This window comes from Engystomops pustulosus, chromosome 3 (genome assembly GCF_040894005.1).
Source record: "Engystomops pustulosus chromosome 3, aEngPut4.maternal, whole genome shotgun sequence".
Taxonomy (NCBI): domain Eukaryota; kingdom Metazoa; phylum Chordata; class Amphibia; order Anura; family Leptodactylidae; genus Engystomops; species Engystomops pustulosus.
The window spans coordinates 11,601,863-11,626,910 of NC_092413.1; the positions used below are offsets into that span (position 1 = coordinate 11,601,863).

General features: G+C 44.8%; 1 protein-coding gene and 1 pseudogene across 4 annotated transcripts in view; one reads left to right on the forward strand and one right to left on the reverse strand.

The window, feature by feature from the left end:
* DNAH14 (dynein axonemal heavy chain 14) overlaps window positions 1-25,048 on the forward strand; it is a 153,971-nt gene that overhangs the window by 31,041 nt on the left and 97,882 nt on the right. For all 4 annotated transcript variants that reach the window (XM_072140043.1, XM_072140044.1, XM_072140045.1 and 1 more), the window contains exons 17-21: window positions 4,711-5,058; window positions 15,317-15,658; window positions 17,086-17,488; window positions 17,563-17,753; window positions 22,206-22,451. In XM_072140043.1, coding sequence (XP_071996144.1) covers window positions 4,711-5,058; window positions 15,317-15,658; window positions 17,086-17,488; window positions 17,563-17,753; window positions 22,206-22,451 — 1,530 coding nt within the window. The remainder of the gene's footprint in view (window positions 1-4,710; window positions 5,059-15,316; window positions 15,659-17,085; window positions 17,489-17,562; window positions 17,754-22,205; window positions 22,452-25,048) is intronic.
* LOC140120971 (gamma-aminobutyric acid receptor-associated protein-like 2 pseudogene) lies at window positions 12,307-12,809 on the reverse strand (annotated as a pseudogene).

The following is a 25,048-nucleotide window of genomic DNA, read 5'->3' on the forward strand; positions in this document are numbered from 1 at the left end:
CCCAGGGTCTGGAGACCGCTCTGCCTCTGCTATATTCAGGTGTAGTCTTTGTATATTTATGTCAGTTCCCCTCCCAGGCATAAAGCCCGTCTGGTCCGGGTGAACCAAGGATAATATTACTTTATTAAGCCTTGTTGCCAGAATTTTTGCTAGGATTTTAACATCTGAGTTTAGGAGGGAAATTGGGCGGTACGAGTCGGGAAGCAGGGGATCCTTGCCAGGCTTAGGAAGAACTACAATAAGGGCCTCTCGCATGGAGTCAGGGAGGGAACCACTGTCGAGCGCATCGGAGTACAGGCTAAGTAGATGAGGGACCAGGGTCTCACAGTTATCCCTATACCACTCACCTCCCAGCCCATCAAGTCCAGGTGTCTTACCGAGGGGCAACGATTGGATGGCCAGTTCCACCTCCTCCGCCGAGAGCGGAGCATCAAGCTCCGATGACTGTGCCGATGTGAGTCTCCAAAGTGGAAGACTGTCAAGGAATCTGGAAATCTCGACGGAAGAGGCGGACAATCTGGAGCTGTAAAGAGAGGAATAGAATTCATGAAATACCATGTTTATGGCCCGGGGTTCTGTGATCAGGGTTCCACTACTGTTAAGGATAGAGGGAACGGAAGCACAAGGACGTTCAGCCCGCGATAAATACGCAAGCAGCTTCCCATTTTTATCTCCGAATTCAAAGATGGACGCTTCCCTGGCTAGCAGGCGCTTACTGGTGCGCTCCTTCACTACAGCTAGATGGTTCCTCTGCGCCTGAGCCCAAGTCTTTTTATTCCCCGGAGTAGGTTTCTCTAGATACTCCTTTTCTGCATTTACCAGTGCAGCGGTCAGCCTCTCCTCCTGCGCGTTTAGAGACTTTCTATGGCCAGCTACCCCCGACATGAATGCTCCCCGCACCGAGGACTTGTACGAGTCCCAGACTAGGAGAGGATCAGGATGGGTTGAGTGTACATCCCAGAACTCGCTGTGCGCAGCCCTGACAGTACTCAGGACCGCTGGGGATTGGAGCCAGGCCGGGTGCAGGCGCCATACGCGGGAGTCGCTGGGGGGGCCTATAAGGAGACTAATGAGCAAGGCGGAGTGGTCTGATGCACTGCGTGGGCAATAGGATACCTGGTCAACGTGCGGCAACATATCAGGGGAGACAAAGGCCAGATCAATCCGAGAGAAGCTCCTGTGCACAGAGGAATAGAATGAATATTCTCTCTCTTGAGGGTGTTTACTACGCCAAACATCGGCGAGGTCTAGAGAAGTGAGCCACTCGTTCAGACGGACCGAGCCTGTGTCCAGACCACTTGTACGATCTAAGGAGGGATTAGGGACTGCATTGAAGTCACCAATGCAGAGTATCGGACTGGGAGGCATAGCAGCCAGCTTACTGGATATTAGGTGCAATACAGCTGGATCAAAGGGAGGGGGGACATAAATAGACGCTATAGTAAAGGTAAAGCCCCACAAGGCACAATGTACGATCACATAACGGCCAAAGTGATCCGGCGCTACCTGTATGACCTCTATGGGAAGCGCTTTGGATATGAGTATGGATACTCCCCTAGCGTAGACAGAGTAGGAGGAATGATACCCTCTAGCCACCCAGGCCCGCTTCAGGGAGAGGACCTTCTGACCCGTAAGGTGTGTCTCTTGGATACATACAATGTGAGGGGCTTGACGCTTAATGACATCTAACATCAGAGCCCTCTTGAATTTAGAATTAAGTCCCCTCACATTCCAGCTCATTACCTTAAGTGAAGACATCTTAGCGGAAGGGAAAGGGGTGTGGGGAAGGAGACGTGAGCAACCAAGCATTCATCCTTTCATACCACAAAGACATAGACAGACAGACAACAGTGAGCATAACAAATATAACAGAACTGAACTAACAATCCCAAGAATACAAACCCCCTGTCTAACACCCTAACAGCAGTAGTGTAGACCTATACCCAATAACAATCAAAGAGTAGAACAGTGGTCCCTAACTCAAGACAAACCTACACCATTTGTCCCGGGACCTTCAACCCTTAATGTATATATGATCAGGAGGTTATTAGGCAGCCATATTTAGAGAAAACCAAAGAGGAGATAGGGGATGGGGGAAGGGGGAGGGGAGGGGGAAGGGGGAGGGGAGAGGAGGAGGGGGGGGAATAGGGAAAGAATGAAGTGCCATATGTGGCGCACTGGTCGATATGACCAAACAGAGAACACAAATCAATCACAGGGTACATTTGTGAGGCACGTAATGTGTAAACAAATATTAGAAAACTGTAACAGTGATTTGGGACCCCTAGATAACTATTCAGGACTAAGTCCAGCATTGTCATAGCACATCAGATAAAAGGATATGTGAGTCCAGTCACTCAGGAGGTGCGGGCCTTCCAGCAGGAGCCCGAGGGGCTGCGTCAGCCCAGTGAAGTGCTTCGGTTGGGCAGGTGAAGAAACGAGTCTTCTGGCCGTCCACAATTCGGAGCTTGGAAGGGTACATCATGGAGTATTTATACCCCTTGTCACGGAGACGGGCACGGACCTCGGTGAATTGTGCTCGCTGTTTCCTGACGGATGCAGAGAAATCAGGGTAGAAGGACACTCTGCTGTTGGCATAGAGAATTTCTCCCTTGGTACGGACAGCCCTGAGGATAGAGTCCCTGTCCCTAAAGTGCAGCAGCCGGGCCAGGAAGGGTCTCGGATTGCCCCCTGGGGGGCCAGGGCGGGATGGCACGCGATGGGCCCTTTCCACTGTGAAGAACGGGGAGAAGGTATCTGCAGGAAGCATATTTTTGAGCCAATTTTCAAAAAAGGATACAGGGTCAGACCCTTCCACTTTTTCGGGGAGACCAACCACTCTGACGTTGTTCCGTCGCAGGCGGTTTTCGAGGTCATCAGCTCTGTCGATGGATGCAGACATTTGGCGCTGAAGCTCTCTGATCTGTGTCGGCATAGGCCTCTGGACATCCTCCACCTCAGATATTCTGCGTTCAGTTTCGGTGATTCGCTCTTTGGCTTTGTGGACATCATGTCGTAATAGAACAAAGTCCTGTCGCAGCTCATCCACCTTGGTGACCAGTTTGGATTGGCATCCGTTAATGGCCGCCAGCACCTCTGCAAATTTCCGATCCAACTCCGTGGCCGCGTCAGACGGATCAGCACCCTCTTCATAGCTTACAAGCTGTGGCGGGCTCTGGGAGCCTTCAAAGAGGGAGGGAGAGGAGTTTGGGGACCCCTGAGGAGAGCAAGGCTGTGTGCGGGAGAATCTCCCTAACTTTTTGGCAGCGTTTGACTGTATCTGCTCCAGAACGGCTTGTGATGTGGAGCATTCCTGCGCATCCAGGGGTTCCAGGGACTGGAATGGAGGATCCCCATGGACGGATTCATCATCCGAAGGAGGTGCAGACACCCCGGACGCTGCTTTGAGCATTTTAGCCGTCTTCCTCCGATTACCCATGGCGTCTGGGCAGGGGGGGGCCAGTGATAAACAATCAGGAAGCCTAGCGTCCAGTAGTTAGCAGAGATACAGTCCAAACCCACGTGGAGTATTGCAGCAGGACTGCAAGGGTTAATATAAAACAGAACCCAGGAACAGGGGATCTCTGGGAATATGGAGGACTCAGTGCTGGGCTGTATAGCTTGGGGTCCCCAGGGCAGAGGTGGGCAGCAGCAGGGGAATTACTTCCCTACCTGGTCCTGGATCAGTCCAGCAGTGACAGGGTTAACCCTGCGCGCCTAGGCCTCAGGCAGCGCAGGGGAGTCCACAGGATGGCGCCTCCAGCAGGATAAAGGGCTGGCTGGAGCGCTGTCACAGTGCCCTCGGCGGTGGGAGCGATGTCCAGGCGGCAAGGTGCAGGAAAATGTCCCCGGCGATCGGTTTACCGCTGCACCGGGCGGCTAGGAGCGGGCCGCCGCGCGGGTCACGTGGTCGGCCGCGGGGGAGCACGGAGGAGCGGCGCGGTGTCCGTAGCCGCCTCCAAAACGGCACCGGAGGACAGTGGCAGGTGTGTGGGGCACCCCGGGGCGGAGGGGAACGGGCACAAGTGAGGGATGGCTGCCTTAGGAGGGAGATGGGGTGTCGGGTCCCGGGAGCTCCGCGGCGCACGTCCTTCTCAGTCCGGCATCAGGCCACGCCCCGTGGATTCATATACTTGAAGGTAAGTGGCATAGGACAAGGTGGTCACCATCCAGAACCCAAGTGGCAAAAGGCTTTATCTACTCGGAGAGAGCAGGATTGGTTCTGGTTGGATTAACCCTCTGTCTAGAGCCACCCATGGTGGAAGGAGGTCTACAAAAAAAAAAAAAAAAGAACCAAAAAGTTAATAGTAAGGGTCCAGTGAGGTCTACTATCTAAACATGTTCATGGATGGGGCAGGTTTGCAGCCCTCAAAGCAATAGCCGAACTCATTGCTCCTGGGATTAAGGACCTCCCAATCTGGTGACTCTAAACCTTTACAGGGGTTTGGGTTATGTCATGGTTGTCTCCTGCTGAGTTTCTATGACTGGTTTCCAGCCTCCTCCAGTGGAGTCCATAGACGTTATGGAAAGAGTTGGCACAATGGCAATACCCCTCTAGGACGAGGACTGTTTGAGTAGGAGACACCCTGTGCCATCAGGTTCTTGGTCCATTACAGTTGGTGTTTGCTAAGGTGGCATCTCCTTTGTACCCTTGGATCTGCCCACACTACTTATCCCATGTTCTATCCAGCGTCAAACTTCTTATTCCAGGTGAAGAGTATATCTTGTCTGATGAGAGTCTCCATGGAGGAGGTGGAGAGATACAGCAGCCGCTTCACTCGGTTCTGTGCAATGGTTGGAGCAGCTGAGAATGTGAAGGTGAAGATCAGCGGCGCCCAGGCGGAGCTGTCCCCGGAGGACTACAGGAGTATCCTGGCCATGGTCCGAGGCTTCATCCAGGAATGTCGGCACATGGACACCGAGAGACGAGTCCTCAACATCAAAGTGAGGAGCCTGGACTTCCAGAAGGAGTGTTTGCAGCATCTCCAAGCTGTGGTAGATATCCTGCACACCTCCCTGCCCGCGCTGGCTTACACCAGGAATGTCCAGCTGCTGGAGGTAAGTCATCCATTGTCTATTACCTGTATCTTCCCGTCCTTGTCCCCAAAAATATTCATTGACAGGTCAAGAAAAATCAAGATTTCTCTGCATTCAGGACAGTGATGGTAAGTACAACGATGGAGGACAACTCACCTGTATATGTGATCCCAGAGCTGAAACATCTGCGGTGAAATCTGGGAAAGGGTTAACAGATTTTACCCCATTAAACTCCCATCCCCTTCATGTAGGGGATGATATGTCCTTTCTAGAATTCCCTGCTCTGCAAATGGGCAGAGAAGAGTCAATTTTTTTTTTTTCTGAGATGAGTCCCTTTTAGAGGCTGAAGTGGAAGCATAAGGGTGATACCACATGTGGCGTTTTTGGTCCATTTTAAAGCATGTGTTTTCAGTCTGTTTAAAAACGCGTCCGTTTTTGACCCCTTTTCCCGATTATCTTAATAGATAAACAGGTTCTAAGCAGCCAAACGTTTCGTAAACGGTCAAAAACTGATGCGTTTTTAAAAGGATTGAAACCGCATGCTCTAAAAAGGACCAAAAACTCCACGTGTGGCACCACCCCTACTTCAGGCACCCTGTGCGCTCTCTAGCACCTACAAACATTCTGCTTGTGTCATAGTAACCCCTTCAGTACCACACCAGGTAAATTTACGGCAGCTTTTACTGTGACAGATTGCAGAATGTACGTAAATTTACATCAGGACCGTAGCCAACTTCAATACGGCCATACCTCCTGAACCCTGGCACCTAGCAACACAATTCTGGTGTCAAATTAAGCAGGAGAATCTCCCCTTTTATATGATTTATGCTTTCACTTTTCATTATTGCATAAGTACATGCACCCTCTGCAGCTGTAGCTGAACCTGGGGAGAGGTGATAGAATAATTCTGCACATATTTATAACATAGTTTGGTAAAAGTTACTACTTTTTTAAAAAAAAACACTTTAATTGTAAAAATGACAAAAACTCTGGTATCAAGATAAAGTCTCGCATGTCTTGAAAAAATTTTAAGTTAGATTTGTTATGATACTTAAAGCTTTTCCAGAGATATCATCATCTAGAGAAGTGCATAGCAGAACGTCAAAAATTGACGGGGTCTTTCTGGCACCAATGACCATCGGTACTGAAGGGGTTAAAGATTTAAATCTCACTTTGGAGATTGCTCCAGGCTTGTCGTTCTTTGAGCTACAGTATTGGAGATACAGACAGTCCAGTGAATAGACGGTGCACGGCTTATTTTATTCACACAGGTGCACGGCTTGTTATTTCCCTGGTCATGTGATGTCACACAGGTGCACAGCTCGTTATTTCCCTGGTCATGTGATGTCACACAGGTGCATGACTCATTTTTTTCCTTGTCATGTGATGTAGCACAGGTGCACGGCTTGTTATATCCCTGCTCATGTGATGTCACGCAGGTGCACAACTCATTATATGCCCGGTCATGTGATGTCACACAGGTGCACTGCTCGTTAAATTCCTGGTCATGTAATGTCACACAGCTGCACGAATCATTTTATCCCTGGTCATGTGATGTCACACAGGTGCATGGCTGATTATATCCCTGGTCATGTGATGTCACACAGGTGCACGGCTCGTTATATCCCTGGTCATGTGATGTTACACAGGTGCATGGCTCGTTATATCCCCGGTCATGTGATGTCACACAGGTGCACAGTGTGTTCTATCCCTGGTCATGTGACGTCACACAGGTGCACGGCTCGTTTATATAACAGAGTGTAATCAGAGTTGTGATACAATGAGCTGTGCACCTGTGTGACGCCACATGACCAGGGATATAACAAGCTGTGCACCTGTGTAACATCACATGACCAGGGATATAACGAGCCGTGCACCTGTGTGACATCACATGACCAGGGATATAACGAGCCGTGCACCTGTGTGACACCACATGACCAGGGATATAACGAGCCGTGCACCTGTGTGACATCACATGACCAGGGGCTGGTCCTATCCACAGTAAGTAAACATAAAAGCTTCCTATCGAATTACAGCAAACGGAGATCTAGAAAACTGTGAAGAAATGATACAGAAAGTATATTGGAAAATTGTAGAACTTTACATTACGCAAACAACGGGGGTCATTTACTAAGGGCCCGATTCGCGGTTTCCCGACGTGTTACCTGAATATTTCCGATTTGCGCCGATTTCCCCTGAATTGCCCCGGGATTTTGGCGCACGCGATCGGATTTTGGCGCATCGGCGCTAGCATGCACGCAATGGAAATCGGGGGGCGTGGCCGAACGAAAACCCAACGGATTCGGAAAAACCGGCGCATTTGAAAAAAAAAAAATTTGGTCGCACGGGCCATACTTACATGCACCACGATGAAGACGATGAACTCCGGGGCACCTCGGCGGACTTCGGCGCAGCAGTGACACCTGGTGGACATCGTGCGCAGGACCTTCATGAATCGCCGGAAGACCCGAACGCTCGTCGGGGAAGCCGCCGCTGGAACGCGAATGGACCGGGTAAGTAAATCTGCCCCAATATCCGTTATTTGCTGGAAGTGGACGACCCCTTTAAGTTACCCAGTGCACTCCATTTCCACATCAGAAGATAAATCTATAACGTTGTGAAATGTGACTGCGCTCCAGACGATTCTGCGATGTAGGACGCCAAAAACCAGGCGCTCTAAAGATTTCCTAATATTGAAAGTTAATGGCCGCCAGTAATTCTACGGAGAATTGACCTTTCTGGTTTCTTAAAATAGAAATTGAGGCATTTATAGAACTTAGAACATTTCTGAATTAGTTAACTTTATGTAACTTCTGAGCCAGTGCAGATATTCATTGCATCCTGCTGATCCAGTGACCTAAGTATCCCCCTCCCCCCAATTAGTAGCCCCCAATCTCAGTGGTTTTATAAAGAATTTGGGGTAATGTGAATTCCTCCAGGGTCTCTTATAGGGTCCTTGTGCTGCTGCTTTGTTCTAGTTACTCTACTATGTTAGACCAGGTTGATCAAAAATCTACTGAGCGTGTGCGACCACCAGTGCTGGACACATTAGGTGGTCGTACAGGGAATAGTATAAAGCTGAATAGTGGAGGTACCAAGAATAAGACTCTTATCCCCCTGATACTGATGGACTATCCTGAGGACATTCTGATGGTTCTGAAAGGTATCCAACTACTTGTATAGTTCTGTAGGATGTAGCCTGCGCGTCACTCGCTGGTCCAGTGTCTCACGTCAAAAACAATTAATATTCACATTTAATTAAAGAAATCATCTGTCTCTTTTCTCAAGTTTCCTTCAATCTCCTGACAAGTGGAAGATTCTGTGTTATCCATGAGAGGCTCTCACTTAATAATAGAAAAAAGAACCCGGCAGCCGCCTTCGTTTAGCTGATTTGTGGCGGAGCAGAATATATTCTGTGTATTACCATATTGTAGGGCTCTCGATTCAGGGGGCTATGAATAATGTATCCAGCGCATAATCAGGAATTCAGCTGCAATTACTTTTTATATAACTTTATGCACGGTATTAAAAAATCTTCTACTGCCCAAGAATATAACTAAAATAATACTGCCCCTATGTACAAGAATTTAACTACTATAATACTGCCCCCTATGTACAGGAATATAACTACTATAATACTGCCCCTATGTACAAGAATATAACTACTATAATACTGCCCCCTATGTACAGGAATATAACTACTATAATACTGCCCCCTATGTACAGGAATATAACTACTATAATACCGCCCCCTATGTACAAGAATATAACTACTATAATACTGCCCCCTATGTACAAGAATATAACTACTATAATACTGCCCCCTATGTACAAGAATATAACTACTATAATACTGCCCCCTATGTACAAGAATATAACTACTATAATACTGCCCCCTATGTACAAGAATATAACTACTATAATACTGCCCCTATGTACAGGAATATAACTACTATAATACTGCCTCCTATGTACAAGAATATAACTACTATAATACTGCCCCCTATGTACAAGAATATAACTACTATAATACTGCCCCCTATGTACAAGAATATAACTACTATAATACTGCCCCCTATGTACAGGAATATAACTACTATAATACTGCCCCCTATGTGCAAGAATATAACTACTATAATACTGCCCCCTATGTACAGGAATATAACTACTATAATACTGCCCCCTATGTACAAGAATATAACTACTATAATACTGCCCCCTATGTACAGGAATATAACTACTATAATACTGCCCCCTATGTACAAGAATATAACTACTATAATACTGCCCCCTATGTACAGGAATATAACTACTATAATACTGCCCCCTATGTACAGGAATATAACTACTATAATACCGCCCCCTATGTACAAGAATATAACTACTATAATACTGCCCCCTATGTACAAGAATATAACTACTATAATACTGCCCCCTATGTACAAGAATATAACTACTATAATACTGCCCCCTATGTACAAGAATATAACTACTATAATACTGCCCCCTATGTACAAGAATATAACTACTATAATACTGCCCCTATGTACAGGAATATAACTACTATAATACTGCCTCCTATGTACAAGAATATAACTACTATAATACTGCCCCCTATGTACAAGAATATAACTACTATAATACTGCCCCCTATGTACAAGAATATAACTACTATAATACTGCCCCCTATGTACAGGAATATAACTACTATAATACTGCCCCCTATGTGCAAGAATATAACTACTATAATACTGCCCCCTATGTACAGGAATATAACTACTATAATACTGCCCCCTATGTGCAAGAATATAACTACTATAATACTGCCCCCTATGTGCAAGAATATAACTACTATAATACTGCCCCCTATGTACAGGAATATAACTACTATAACACTGTCCCCTATGTGCAAGAATATAACTACTATAATACTGCCTCCTATGTACAAGAATATAACTACTATAATACTGCCCCCTATGTACAAGAATATAACTACTATAATACTGCCCCCTATGTACAGGAATATAACTACTATAACACTGTCCCCTATGTACAAGAATATAACTACTATAATACTGCCCCCTATGTACAAGACTATAACTACTATAATACTGCCCCCTATGTACAGGAATATAACTACTATAATACTGCCCCCTATGTACAGGAATATAACTACTATAATACTGCCCCCTATGTGCAAGAATATAACTACTATAATACTGCCCCTATGTACAAGAATATAACTACTATAATACTGCCCCCTATGTACAAGAATATAACTACTATAATACTGCCCCCTATGTACAGGAATATAACTACTATAACACTGTCCCCTATGTACAAGAATATAACTACTATAATACTGCCCCCTATGTACAAGAATATAACTACTATAATACTGCCCCCTATGTACAAGAATATAACTACTATAATACTGCCCCCTATGTACAGGAATATAACTACTATAATACTGCCCCCTATGTACAAGAATATAACTACTATAATACTGCCCCCTATGTACAGGAATATAACTACTATAATACTGCCCCCTATGTACAGGAATATAACTACTATAATACCGCCCCCTATGTACAAGAATATAACTACTATAATACTGCCCCCTATGTACAAGAATATAACTACTATAATACTGCCCCCTATGTACAAGAATATAACTACTATAATACTGCCCCCTATGTACAAGAATATAACTACTATAATACTGCCCCCTATGTACAAGAATATAACTACTATAATACTGCCCCTATGTACAGGAATATAACTACTATAATACTGCCTCCTATGTACAAGAATATAACTACTATAATACTGCCCCCTATGTACAAGAATATAACTACTATAATACTGCCCCCTATGTACAAGAATATAACTACTATAATACTGCCCCCTATGTACAGGAATATAACTACTATAATACTGCCCCCTATGTGCAAGAATATAACTACTATAATACTGCCCCCTATGTACAGGAATATAACTACTATAATACTGCCCCCTATGTGCAAGAATATAACTACTATAATACTGCCCCCTATGTGCAAGAATATAACTACTATAATACTGCCCCCTATGTACAGGAATATAACTACTATAACACTGTCCCCTATGTGCAAGAATATAACTACTATAATACTGCCTCCTATGTACAAGAATATAACTACTATAATACTGCCCCCTATGTACAAGAATATAACTACTATAATACTGCCCCCTATGTACAGGAATATAACTACTATAACACTGTCCCCTATGTACAAGAATATAACTACTATAATACTGCCCCCTATGTACAAGACTATAACTACTATAATACTGCCCCCTATGTACAGGAATATAACTACTATAATACTGCCCCCTATGTACAGGAATATAACTACTATAATACTGCCCCCTATGTGCAAGAATATAACTACTATAATACTGCCCCTATGTACAAGAATATAACTACTATAATACTGCCCCCTATGTACAAGAATATAACTACTATAATACTGCCCCCTATGTACAGGAATATAACTACTATAACACTGTCCCCTATGTACAAGAATATAACTACTATAATACTGCCCCCTATGTACAAGAATATAACTACTATAATACTGCCCCCTATGTACAAGAATATAACTACTATAATACTGCCCCCTATGTACAGGAATATAACTACTATAATACTGCCCCCTATGTACAGGAATATAACTACTATAATACTGCCCCCTATGTGCAAGAATATAACTACTATAATACTGCCCCCTATGTACAGGAATATAACTACTATAATACTGCCCCCTATGTGCAAGAATATAACTACTATAATACTGCCCCCTATGTGCAAGAATATAACTACTATAATACTGCCTCCTATGTACAAGAATATAACTACTATAATACTGCCCCCTATGTACAGGAATATAACTACTATAACACTGTCCCCTATGTGCAAGAATATAACTACTATAATACTGCCTCCTATGTACAAGAATATAACTACTATAATACTGCCCCCTATGTACAAGAATATAACTACTATAATACTGCCCCCTATGTACAAGAATATAACTACTATAATACTGCCCCCTATGTACAGGAATATAACTACTATAATACTGCCCCCTATGTACAGGAATATAACTACTATAATACTGCCCCCTATGTACAGGAATATAACTACTATAATACAGCCCCCTGTGTGTACAGTGTGATATTGCTGGATGATTTCCTATACTATTACATGAAATAACTAGACTGTGATGAAGTTGTCACTTTTATACATATTATCTCCCTGTAATGTCGGGGTTTAGGCGATGCAGACGTCTCCTCCCATGAATCCACCATTGTCTTCCACCATGACAGTGTAGGTGTTGGGGTACTTCCTCTCCGCGCTGTACTCCATGTACAGGAATCCGTCCTCTCCCCGTTCCCTCTCGTACACTTGCTCCAGGGTCAGACTCGTCTTTAGTGGCGTTTTGTCCGTGAATAAGTAAATGTCTTTCCCTGGCGGCAGCTGGAGACGGTTTTTCATGGTCGAGATGAACTGGGCGGCGGTGACATCGGAGGGGACCAGGTATTTCCTCCGGTCTATATCCATAATGTTTGATCCAGAAACTTTCTTCAGGATTATTGGAACGTGATCCGGATACAAGGATCGGAGTTTCCGCGACTCCCTGCGTCTGTTTTCCCGGTTGCGTTTTTCCTTAGAAATCCACAACATGTTTCCATCAACCGGAGTGTCCAGAATGGAATTACTTCTGGGAAGTATGATGTCACAGGAGGCGGTGTCACAGGAAGGGGGCGGAGACTCCTGGAATAAGGGGCGGGCCAACTGGGATTGTAGGTGCACATAGTGTGTACCCTAAATCATTGCCCTATGTGCAGTTATATGTAACCTGTATCATAATATTCTATGTGCCCTATAGGGTATGGATGTGTATATTCTATATGGTTACTATATATGTGCACTATATGGTATGATTATTTGTCACCTGTATGATTAGATTGTGGTATGATTGCCCGTACCCTATATCTTTACCGTATGTTTTTGTATGTACCATAAATCATCACATTAGGTGACGACTTATGGTGTGACTATATGTGAGCACTATGGGGGTCATTTACTAAAGGGCCGAATTGCGTTTTCCCGACATGTTACCCAAATTTTTCCGTTTTGCGGCGATTATCCCTGTATTGCCCCGGGATTTTGGCGCACGCGATCGGATTGTGGTGCATCGGCGCCGGCATGCACGCAACGGAAATCGGGGGCGTGGCCGAACGAAAACCCGACGGATTCGGAGCATTTAAAAAAAAAAACAAAAAAAAAAACACCCGACAGTCCCCGGGTTACATACAAGATAAGGTCTGTAGGTTTGTTCTTAAGTTGAATTTGTATGTAAGTCGGAACTGTATATTTTATCATTGTAATCCCAGCCCGAACTTTTTTGGTCTCTGTGACAATTGGATTCTAATAAGAACCAGGAATAACACTAAAGCTTCATTACAGACACCTGTGATAACTGTTACAGCTGTTTAATGTAGCCTGGGGCTAAAGTACAGTAAATGACCAATATTATTAAGTACAATATTACCAGTTTGTAACTAGGGGTCGTATGTAAGTCGAGTGTTCTTAAGTAGGGAACCGCCTGTATAGTTATATGGTTAGATGTGTCCTATATGGTTAGATGTGCCCTATATGGTTAGATGGGTCCTATATGGTTAGATGTGCACTATATGGCTAGATGTGCCCTATATGGTTAGATGTGTCCTATATGGTTAGATGTGTCCTATATGGTTAGATGGGTCCTATATGGTTAGATGGGTCCTATATGGTTAGATGTGCACTATATGGTTAGATGGGTCCTATATGGTTAGATGTGCACTATATGGCTAGATGTGCCCTATATGGTTAGATGTGTCCTATATGGTTAGATGTGCCCTTTATGGTTAGATGTGTCCTATATAGTTATATATGTGCCCTATATGGTTAGATGGGTCCTATAAAGTTATATATGTGCCCTATATGGTTAGATGTGCCCTATATGGTTAGATGGGTCCTATATGGTTAGATGTGTCCTATATGGTTAGATGTGTCCTATATGGTTAGATGTGTCCTATATGGTTAGATGGGTCCTATATGGTTAGATGTGTCCTATATGGTTAGATGGGTCCTTTATGGTTAGATGTGTCCTATATAGTTATATATGTGCCCTATATGGTTAGATGTGCCCTATATGGTTAGATGTGTCCTGTATGGTTATATATGTGCCCTATATGGTTAGATGGGTCCTATATGGTTAGATGTGTCCTATATAGTTATATATGTGCCCTATATGGTTAGATGTGCCCTATATGGTTAGATGTGCCCTATATGGTTAGATGTGCCCTATATGGTTAGATGTGTCCTGTATAGTTAGATGTGTCCTATATAGTTACATATGTGCCCTATATGGTTAGATGTGTCCTATATGGTTAGATGTGTCCTATATGGTTAGATGTGTCCTATATGGTTAGATGGGTCCTATATAGTTACATATGTGCCCTATATGGTTAGATGTGTCCTATATGGTTAGATGTGTCCTATATGGTTAGATGTGTCCTATATGGTTAGATGTGCCCTTTATGGTTAGATGTGTCCTATATGGTTAGATGTGTCCTATATGGTTATATATGTGCCCTATATGGTTATATATGTGCCCTATATGGTTAGATGTGTCCTATATGGTTAGATGGGTCCTTTATGGTTAGATGTGCCCTTTATGGTTAGATGTGCCCTATATGGTTAGATGTGCCCTATATGGTTAGATGTGCCCTATATGGTTAGATGGGTCCTATATGGCTAGATGGGTCCTATATGGTTAGATGTGTCCTATATGGTTAGATGTGCCCTATATGGTTAGATGGGTCCTATATGGTTAGATGTGCACTATATGGCTAGATGTGCCCTATATGGTTAGATGTGTCCTATATGGTTAGATGTGCACTATATGGTTAGATGTGTCCTATATGGTTAGATGTGCCCTTTATGGTTAGATGTGCCCTATATGGTTAGATGTGTCCTATATGGTTATATATGTGCCCTATATGGTTAGATGTGTCCTATATGGTTAGATGTACCCTATATGGTTAGATGTGTCCTATATGGTTAGATGTACCCTATATGGTTAGATGTGCCCTATATGGTTAGATGTGTCCTGTATAGTTATATATGTGTCCTATATAGTTATATATGTGTCCTATATGGCACGTGTGACAATCCTCTCTCTTTCAGGTCATACATAGATCTCTGCAGAGACTGAACGTGGAGCTGAGCCACGTGGAGGAGTTTGTGGAGCACCTGACGTTCCTGGGACAAGTCTCCTCGGATCTCCCGTCCCTGGAGCGTCAGTACAGCTCCGTCATCCAGCTCTACTCTGTCGCCAAAGACTACGGCATGAATATTCCTTCAGAAGAGACGGCGCTTTATCAGAGCCTCATCCCCGGCTTCCAGCAGCTCAAATCTGCCGTCCTGTTCTGTGAAGCTAAAAAGGATGAAGACATTGTGAGATTCAGCGGGGACCTGGACCAGTACATCTCCCACCTGCACTTCCACTTAATGGACTTCAAGATCAAAGTAGGTTTTCTCAGCTCTCTCCCTCTTGTGTTTGTCTTTGGCGGCTCAATGCGGCGCTGGTTTTACGTGGAAATCTGCGGCTTCATTCTTAAGAAGATTAGAACTGCAAGAAGTGGAAGTAGGGTAATAAGTTTAGAAAGAAGTTACCAAAAAACTTATCAGACTTAGGCTACATTCACAAGAACGTATGGGAGACATATATATGGCATATATATGTCCCCCATAGGCCGGCAATGAGTGCACAATGCACGCGCACACGTGCGGCACCCTACCGTTCCGCAGCGGAGCCTTAGCCTTAGAATACGGCACCGGAGCCTTAGGCTACATTCACACGACCATTGCAGGACCATTGGGGGACGTATATATACTGCCGCCATATATATACGTCCTCCGTAGGCCGGCAATAGGCACACGGAATGGTATGGAATCTCTCTCCGTATTATGGCGCTGTGCACCATATATCTCTATAGAGAGGGGCAGGGGTGCGCCGCAATGTTCCCGCAGTGCTACGGTACGGCGGGCACTCGTTAGTGTGAATGTAGCCTTAGGGGGTCAGTCACCAAAAACGCAAAACGACAGCTACCAGTTTGATGGGAGTTGTAGTTTCACAATATCTCCGAGCCACTGACTCTAAGCCCATGTTACTGATCCAGCTGTTACAGGGTTACAGACAAGCAGACGAGCAGCTGACCCTCCCGGCTGCTTCCAGGTGAAAATAAACTCTAAAAAGTTTTTCATAAAATTGCTGAAATGTTAAACACGGGTAGGAATTTATAGATCAGTGACCCCTTTGACTCAGATTTCCAAAATCTTAAGGCTTGAGCAGATTATAACTGCATAGTGTTAAGTAGAATCATCAAGTTTAGCAAGTCTGTGCCGAGCAAACTTTAAAGGGACCCTGTCACCGGGGACCTAATTTTCACTACAGACAGGTTACAGAAGCCCATTACAGCTGCAGTGCACAGATGTATTTCTGCTTTCTCTATAGTTGTGTGTTATAACTTACCTGACATAATCCTCTGTGTAGTCCCAGGGGTTGGGCTTTGGTTTGGATGCGTTTCTAATAACAACATGTGACTTGTCTGTGCTGCAGACTCCTCAGCTCTCATCCCCCACCTATGTGCTCTGGTACAGCTCCTTCCACTGATGTCAGCTCCCAGACTGTGAACTCTGTAAAGGAGCAGGAGGGAGAAGCTGTACAGAAGCACAAAGGTGGGGGCTAAGATCTGAGGAGTGAGTAACAAACAAGTAACATGTTGTTTTTTGAATTGCATCCAAACCAAAGCCCAACCCCTGGGACTACACAGAGGATTCTGTCATGGTGCATGGTAAGTTATAACACACATTATATTGTAATGCAAATGCAGGATGTTTCTCCATCTACTTTTACCATGGAAGTGATTAAACATCTTATTGTGGATCACTAGGTGAAGAACCCGATACTACTAGATGCCGACACATTTCCACCGGAAGCCACCGAAGTCATCATCGGCCTTATGGAAGAGTTTGAGGTCATCGCCAACAAGGCTCGATGCTACTCCAGCTACCAGGAGCGGTTTGGTAGCTCCATGACTCAGATGAAGAGCAGGTTACTAGATGTCCTCATGTTACAGAAGAGTTCTGGAAACGTGGTCACCACCAAGACGCTCAACGCCGAACTCTCTGAGATCGAATGTGACTTGAGCTTAAGGAAACTTCTTTGGGAAGCCAAGGAGGAGTGGGGGAGGTTGTCCACGGAGTGGAGGGTGACATCATTCGAGAACCTGAACGTGGACTTCATTCAGCGAGACGTGAACAGATTCAGCCACACGTTGTTCATGCTCGAGAAGGGTAAGAAGGGACCTCGTAATATATGTCCTTCTAAGGTCCACCGTTCACCATGGTGACCTCTCCATTCCTTCTAGGATTGCCACCAAACCACGTCGTGACGGGGTTGAAACAATCCATTACAGATTTTAAGCAGAGTTTACCCATAGTGGTGGCTTTACGGAATCCGTGTCTTCAGGCCAGACATTGGGACGTTATACACTTCACTATCGGACGGATGATAACCAAGGACAGGAACTTCACCTTAGGAAACCTTCTGGAACTTAGGGTGAGGAATCTGGATGTATAAATAGTATAAAAGATGTATAAAAGATGAATTTAGAATCCCCTAATGGGGTATTGGAGGTGAGTGTACTTCACATAGTATCCCTTTACCTAGTACTACAGCGCCACCACAGGTAAAATGAAGCATTACATGGTTCCCACAAGTGACCGTGGTCATGGGAGGTCCTCCACAGCTAGAGACACTGGGGCAGATTTACTTACCCGGTCCATTCGCGATCCAGCGGCGCGTTCTCTGCGGTGTATTCGGGTCCGGCCGATTCACTAAGGCAGTTCCCCCGACGTCCACCAGGTGTCGCTGCTGCACTGAAGAGCATCGGAACGCACTGGAGTTCACCGAGCCATCCCAGATGAAGGTAAGGGCGTGTCCAGTGACACTTTTTTTTTAAATGCGGCGGTTTCTCCGAATCCATCGGGTTATCGTTCGGCCACGCCCCCCGATTACCGTCGCGTGCATGCCGGCGCCGATGCGCCACAATCCGATCGCGTGCGCCAAAAACCCAGGGCAATACAGGGAAAATCGGCGCAAATCAGAAATATTCGGGTAACACGTCGGGAAAACCCGAATCGGGCCCTTAGTAAATGACCCCCACTCTTTAACTAGATAATAGGTTGGGAGTAAGACTGCTGTGATCCCTACGGATAGAGTAGCTGATCAGTAAGTTATCCCAATATTGTAATCCCAGAAGACCCCTTTAAGCTTCTCTGCTTTAAAGGGAACCGGTCATCAGATTTTACCTCCTTAAACTACAAAGCCCCTCAGGTAGAAAATGAAATGTCCTTTCTAGAATTTCCGTTTTATGCAAAATGTTACCCATTTAACTATGAAAGTCATATGACAACGTGCAGAGAAGAGTCATATTTTGTCTTAGATGAGTCAAGTTTAGAGGTTGCTGGGGGACAGTTACTTCAGACGCCCCTATCTTCTGTTCTATAGCACCTAGAAACATACTGCTGGTGTCATATTAAAGATATGAATCTTATCTGATCACATCAGACTTGTTGTTTTGTGATCTAAAGAACCAGAGATACAGACAGTTGAAGACGTAGTTGTAAAACAGAGCTGCAGATATAGATCCAGTTCCCTCCCATGTCTTTAACTGCCTGTATCTCCGATTCTGTAGAACCTGTAGCTGTAGAACTACAAGCCTGATGTTTTCTAAAAGATGAGATGCTTATCTTTAATACGGCACCAGCAGCATGTTTCTAGGTGTTATAGAACCGTAGATACAGATATCTGAAGTAACACTACCCCTGCAGCCTCTAAACTTGACTCATCTTAATAATATGACTCTTCTGTCATTGTCACATGACTTTGGAGAAGTTTTTTATTTATAGGGAAACGGGTGAGATGTCGCAAAGAAAAGGGGGAATTCTAGAAAGGACATTTCATCCTCTACTTAAGGGACGGGGAGTTTAATGGGGTAAAATCTGCTGACAGGTTCCCTTTAAGGAAATAAAGACATGAGCTTGTTCCATTCCCTCGCTCTTGTTTTTTCCCATTACGGGAACAGTCCGGTGTTTGTGGGGTTCACTGACACTAATTTGGCGCCTTTGGCTTCAGGCTACACAAGATTTTTAGATGTGAAATTCAATCTTCTTTTTTTTCGTTCCGATTTTATTTCCACAACATTCTCCCAATTGTAGGAAGACGAGCAGTAACTGGAATAATTATTGCGATAATAAGCGGCACATAATATCAGGATATATGTCTGTCTGTCTCACCGGGAAATTAGTCATTAGCTAAGAAGGTCCGTGACGAATGGCGATGGCCGCCCCATAATGAGATCCCCCGCACCTCCCACATGAGGGATAGCAAACATCTCCTCAAATGGGGGCTGAGATTTTAACAAATTTTGCATTCAGCGGTAGCAAAAGCGGATAGAGGAAAATATACAATGTATCTTATGTTACAAAAATTGCCTTCTACGTGAAGTATCAGATTACATAGAAGTCTATAGAGAGGGAAGGGGGAGGAGTGAGTCGCAGCAGTTAGGTTTATCAGATTACATAGAAGTCTATAGAGCGGGAAGGGGAGGAGTGAGTCGCAGCAGCTAGGTTTATAAGATTACATAGAAATCTATAGAGATGGGAGGGAGAGGAGTGAGTTGCAGCAGCTAGGTTTATCAGATAACATAGAAGTCTATAGAGAGGAAGGGGGAGGAGTGAGTCGCAATAGCTAGGTTTATCAGATTGCATAGAAGTCTATAGAGAGGGAAGGGGGAGGGGTGAGTCACAGTAGCTAGGTTTATCAGATTGCATATAAGTCTATAGAGAGGGAAGGGGAGGAGTGAGTCGCAGTAGCTAGGTTTATCAGATAACATAGAAGTCTATAGAGAGGAAGGGGGAGGAGTGAGTCGCAGTAGCTAGGTTTATCAGATTGCATAGAAGTCTATAGAGAGGAAGGGGGAGGAGTGAGTCGCAGTAGCTAGGTTTATCAGATTGCATAGAAGTCTATAGAGAGGGAAGGGGGAGGGGTGAGTCACAGTAGCTAGGTTTATCAGATTGCATATAAGTCTATAGAGAGGGAAGGGGAGGAGTGAGTCGCAGTAGCTAGGTTTATCAGATTGCAGAGAAGTCTATAGAGCGGAAGGGGGAGGAGTGAGTCGCAGTAGCTAGGTTTATCAGATTGCATATAAGTCTATAGAGCGGGAAGGGGAGGAGTGAGTCGCAGCAGCTAGGTTTATAAGATTACATAGAAATCTATAGAGATGGGAGGGAGAGGAGTGAGTTGCAGCAGCTAGGTTTATCAGATAACATAGAAGTCTATAGAGAGGAAGGGGGAGGAGTGAGTCGCAATAGCTAGGTTTATCAGATTGCATAGAAGTCTATAGAGAGGGAAGGGGGAGGGGTGAGTCACAGTAGCTAGGTTTATCAGATTGCATATAAGTCTATAGAGAGGGAAGGGGAGGAGTGAGTCGCAGTAGCTAGGTTTATCAGATAACATAGAAGTCTATAGAGAGGAAGGGGGAGGAGTGAGTCGCAGTAGCTAGGTTTATCAGATTGCATAGAAGTCTATAGAGAGGAAGGGGGAGGAGTGAGTCGCAGTAGCTAGGTTTATCAGATTGCATAGAAGTCTATAGAGAGGGAAGGGGGAGGGGTGAGTCACAGTAGCTAGGTTTATCAGATTGCATATAAGTCTATAGAGAGGGAAGGGGAGGAGTGAGTCGCAGTAGCTAGGTTTATCAGATTGCAGAGAAGTCTATAGAGCGGAAGGGGGAGGAGTGAGTCGCAGTAGCTAGGTTTATCAGATTGCATATAAGTCTATAGAGAGGGAAGGGGAGGAGTGAGTCGCAGTAGCTAGGTTTATCAGATTACATAGAAGTCTATAGAGATGGGATGGAGAGGAGTGAGTTGCAGCAGCTAGGTTTATCAGATAACATAGAAGCCTACACAGTGGAAAGAGGGAGGAGTGAGTCGCAGCAGTTAGGTTTATCAGATTGCATATAAGTCTATAGAGAGGGAAGGGGGAGGAGTGAGTCGCAGTAGTTAGGTTTATCAGATTGCATAGAAGTCTATAGAGAGGGAAGGGGGAGGAGTGAGTCGCAGTAGTTAGGTTTATCAGATTGCCCAGAAGTCTATAGAGAGGGAAGGGGAGGAGTGAGTCGCAGTAGCTAGGTTTATCAGATTACATAGAAGTCTATAGAGAGGGAAGGAGGAGGGGTGAGTCGCAGTAGCTAGGTTTATCAGATTGCATAGAAGTCTATAGAGAGGGAAGGGGGAGGAGTGAGTCGCAGTAGCTAGGTTTATCAGATTGCATAGAAGTCTATAGAGAGGGAAGGGGGAGGGGTGAGTCGCAGTAGCTAGGTTTATCAGATTGCATAGAAGTCTATAGAGAGGGAAGGGGGAGGAGTGAGTCGCAGTAGCTAGGTTTATCAGATTGCATAGAAGTCTATAGAGAGGGAAGGGGAGGAGTGAGTCGCAGTAGCTAGGTTTATCAGATTACATAGAAGTCTATAGAGAGGAAGGGGGAGGGGTGAGTCACAGCAGCTAGGTTTATCAGATTACATAGAAGTCTATAGAGAGGAAGGGGGAGGAGTGAGTCGCAGTAGTTAGGTTTATCAGATTGCATAGAAGTCTATAGAGAGGGAAGGGGGAGGAGTGAGTCGCAGTAGTTAGATTTATCAGATTGCCCAGAAGTCTATAGAGAGGGAAGGGGAGGAGTGAGTCTCAGTAGCTAGGTTTATCAGATTACATAGAAGTCTATAGAGAGGGAAGGGGGAGGGGTGAGTCGCAGTAGCTAGGTTTATCAGATTGCATATAAGTCTATGGAGAGGGAAGGGGGAGATGTGAGTTATAGCGTATAGGTCACCACCAACAAATCAAAGTATGGAGAAGCTATTAGGGACATCTTGCTGATCCCTAATTTGCAGGACCCTCATCCCATTGGAAACCTGGTTTCTTGCCCTTAAATTTAACTCTTTACTTCACCCTTCAGATATTGCAGCATAAAGATAAAATCATCGACGTCTCTACAACGGCATCAAACGAGGCGACTCTGGAGGGAATGCTGAATAAGGTCATCGGCCTCTGGAGTAAGACGGACTTCAAGTTAGCGGCGCACAAGTCCGAACTGTCCGAAATCCTGATCATCGCGACGGCGGAGGACATTGTGGTGCAGCTGGAGGAGTGTCAGGTCATCCTGTCTACGGTGAAGGGATCGCGATACTGCGGCCCCATCAAGGTAACATTAAAGGGGTCGTCCCCTGTATCCTCTATATAAGGGATGAGTGTCCGATCACTGATCTGTATGACCGCACTCACACTCACCTGTCTTCATGCTTTCATTTGTGGGGGGGCTGCACAAGTTACCCCAAACAAAGCTATTCCTCCAATCCCTGTACGTCTGACCGCTCAGCCTGCTCTGGTGGGGTAAAGGGGTTGCACCAACTTTATTAACAAGGGGATCGTTGAGGCCCAACTACTAGGACCCCCACTGATCATTAGAACTGGACCCCCCAGCAATATAGAGAATGGAGGTCCTGCTCTCTCTAATGGATGGAGCAGCAGGACGATAGAAATTGCTGAGTACAGCGCTCAGCTATCTCCAGCACTCACACAGACCCCAGTTCTCTGAGGGACTTGATCTGGTCGCAGCAGTTCACTGATCATCTGCTTATCTCCTATCTTGTGGATAGGGGATCACTTGAAAAGTCAGTACAACCCTTTTAAGTCGGACAACCCCTTTAAATAAAATCTACCATCAAAATCCATCCCAATAAACCAGGGACATTACTCATAGATCCAGGCACCGGGACTGTGGTATTCTTCTTATATTTCTTATCCATGGCCTCCTCCCTTCAGTCCTCCTCCCCTTTCCCTCTGTTTAATGTCATCTTACACAGTGGGAGAGGTGAAGAGCTCCTGCACAGTGTAACATCCTGTGAAGCCGCAGCACGAAGGACCTCAGATAACACCCCCAGAGCCCTTCAGGCTCATTAGCAGAATTTCAAAAGTTGATTTTGGAATGAAGAAGACCATGGATAACACATATAAGAAGATACGACAGTCCTGGTGCCTGGATCTAGGAGTAATGTCCCTGGTTTATCAGGATGGATTGTGATGGGAGATTTCCTTTAAATGGAAAGGGCTCTCAGTGTAAATACGAGCTGCATTATGTAATTCCGAATGAATATGTACCTGGTGAAGCTCTAGGTGCACCCTAGTCCCTACAGTGTCCTTAGATGGATTGGGGGTCCTGCAGACCATTTGCGGACCACCGTAGGGACAAGTAGCATAGAGTAACCTGGAGGGGCTCTGGTAACCTGGAGGAGCTCTATGCACTGTCCAAGTTTGTTGTTCCTCCGATATCAGAATATTCCTGCTTACCTGGATGTTTTCTGGATATTTTAGGGCACCTGGGCGGCCATTGTGGGACACGTCCGCTACTAATGAGACCCTTAATGGAACTTGTACAATGATTTTATAATTATACTTCACCCCACACAGGAATTGTTACATTTTCCACTAAGACTGCAGAAAACGAGGCATTCTACGGGAGACCTTCGCTGATTACATCCCTAATATCAGGAGTCTAATCTCCACTAATGAGTAATTAGAGACACAAATATAATGATAATTAGATTTACATAAACACAGTAATATTATATCTATCTATGTAACGGCCTCCTCTGTTCAGTTACAATTTGGCAAAATAAAAAGCGTCATCTCTGACCATTGTACGACTTGTGTCCTGCAGTCTCTCTGGTCAATGGAGACCAATTGCTCTGATGTCTCCCATACTCTGCACACAGAAAGCAGGGAAATACACTATAAATCTCTCCAGCAGCAAGTCATCTAGGATATTAGAGAAAAAGACTGACCTTTACTGATTAGAATAAAGCACTCGGGGTAAGATAGAAACTTACTTTTAGCTCCAGCAGTCTCTGCCTGTGCCTCTCTATCTTCTCTCTCACTTAGAATCATCAGCAGAATTACATAGGACTTTATAGAGAGGACTTTATAAAGCACTTGGGGTGAGCTAGAAACTTACTATTAGGCAAGCGGTATCTGCCTGTGCCTCTGTATCTCCATTGTCCCTTAGAATCCTCAGCAGGATTACATAGGACATTAGAGAAGAAGACCGAACTCAACTGATGAGAATAAAGCACTTGGGGTGAGATAGAAACCTACTATAAGCTCCAGAAGTCTTGGTCAGTGCCTCTGTTTCTCCTTTCTCACTTAGAATCATCAATAGAATCATATAAGACATTATAGACCTAAATTCATATAAATAATGCACTTGGGGTAAGATAGAAACTTACTATTAGCTCCAGTGGTATCTGCCTGTGCCCCCCTATCCCTATTCTCACTGAGAACCTTCAGATGGATCATATAGGACATTATAGAGAGGTACTTTTACTCATGCCAATAAAGCACTTGGGGTGAGATATTAACTAGAAAGAGCTCCTTCTCCTTCTATTCTCCCTCACTTCATCATCAGCATCGTATAAGACATTAGAGAAGAGCACAGACCTCTGCTGATGAGAACAAAGCACTTGGGGTGAGATAGAAACTTTGCTTCTGCCTCTCCTCTCTCAAAGCAGGATTATTTATGTAGGACATAATAGAGAAAGACTGAGCTGTACTCATGCAAATAAAGCACTTTGGGTGAGCTAGAAACTTACTATGTAGCTCCAGCAGCCCCTATGTGTGTGCCTTAAATTGATGGGACTCTGCCTCTGCTTCATCATTCACGGTCTAGGACAGTGTTGGAGATACCTGAGCAGTGTGCAACCTCTTTGATGTCTATAGCCTAAACCAATCGGACTACAACCTACA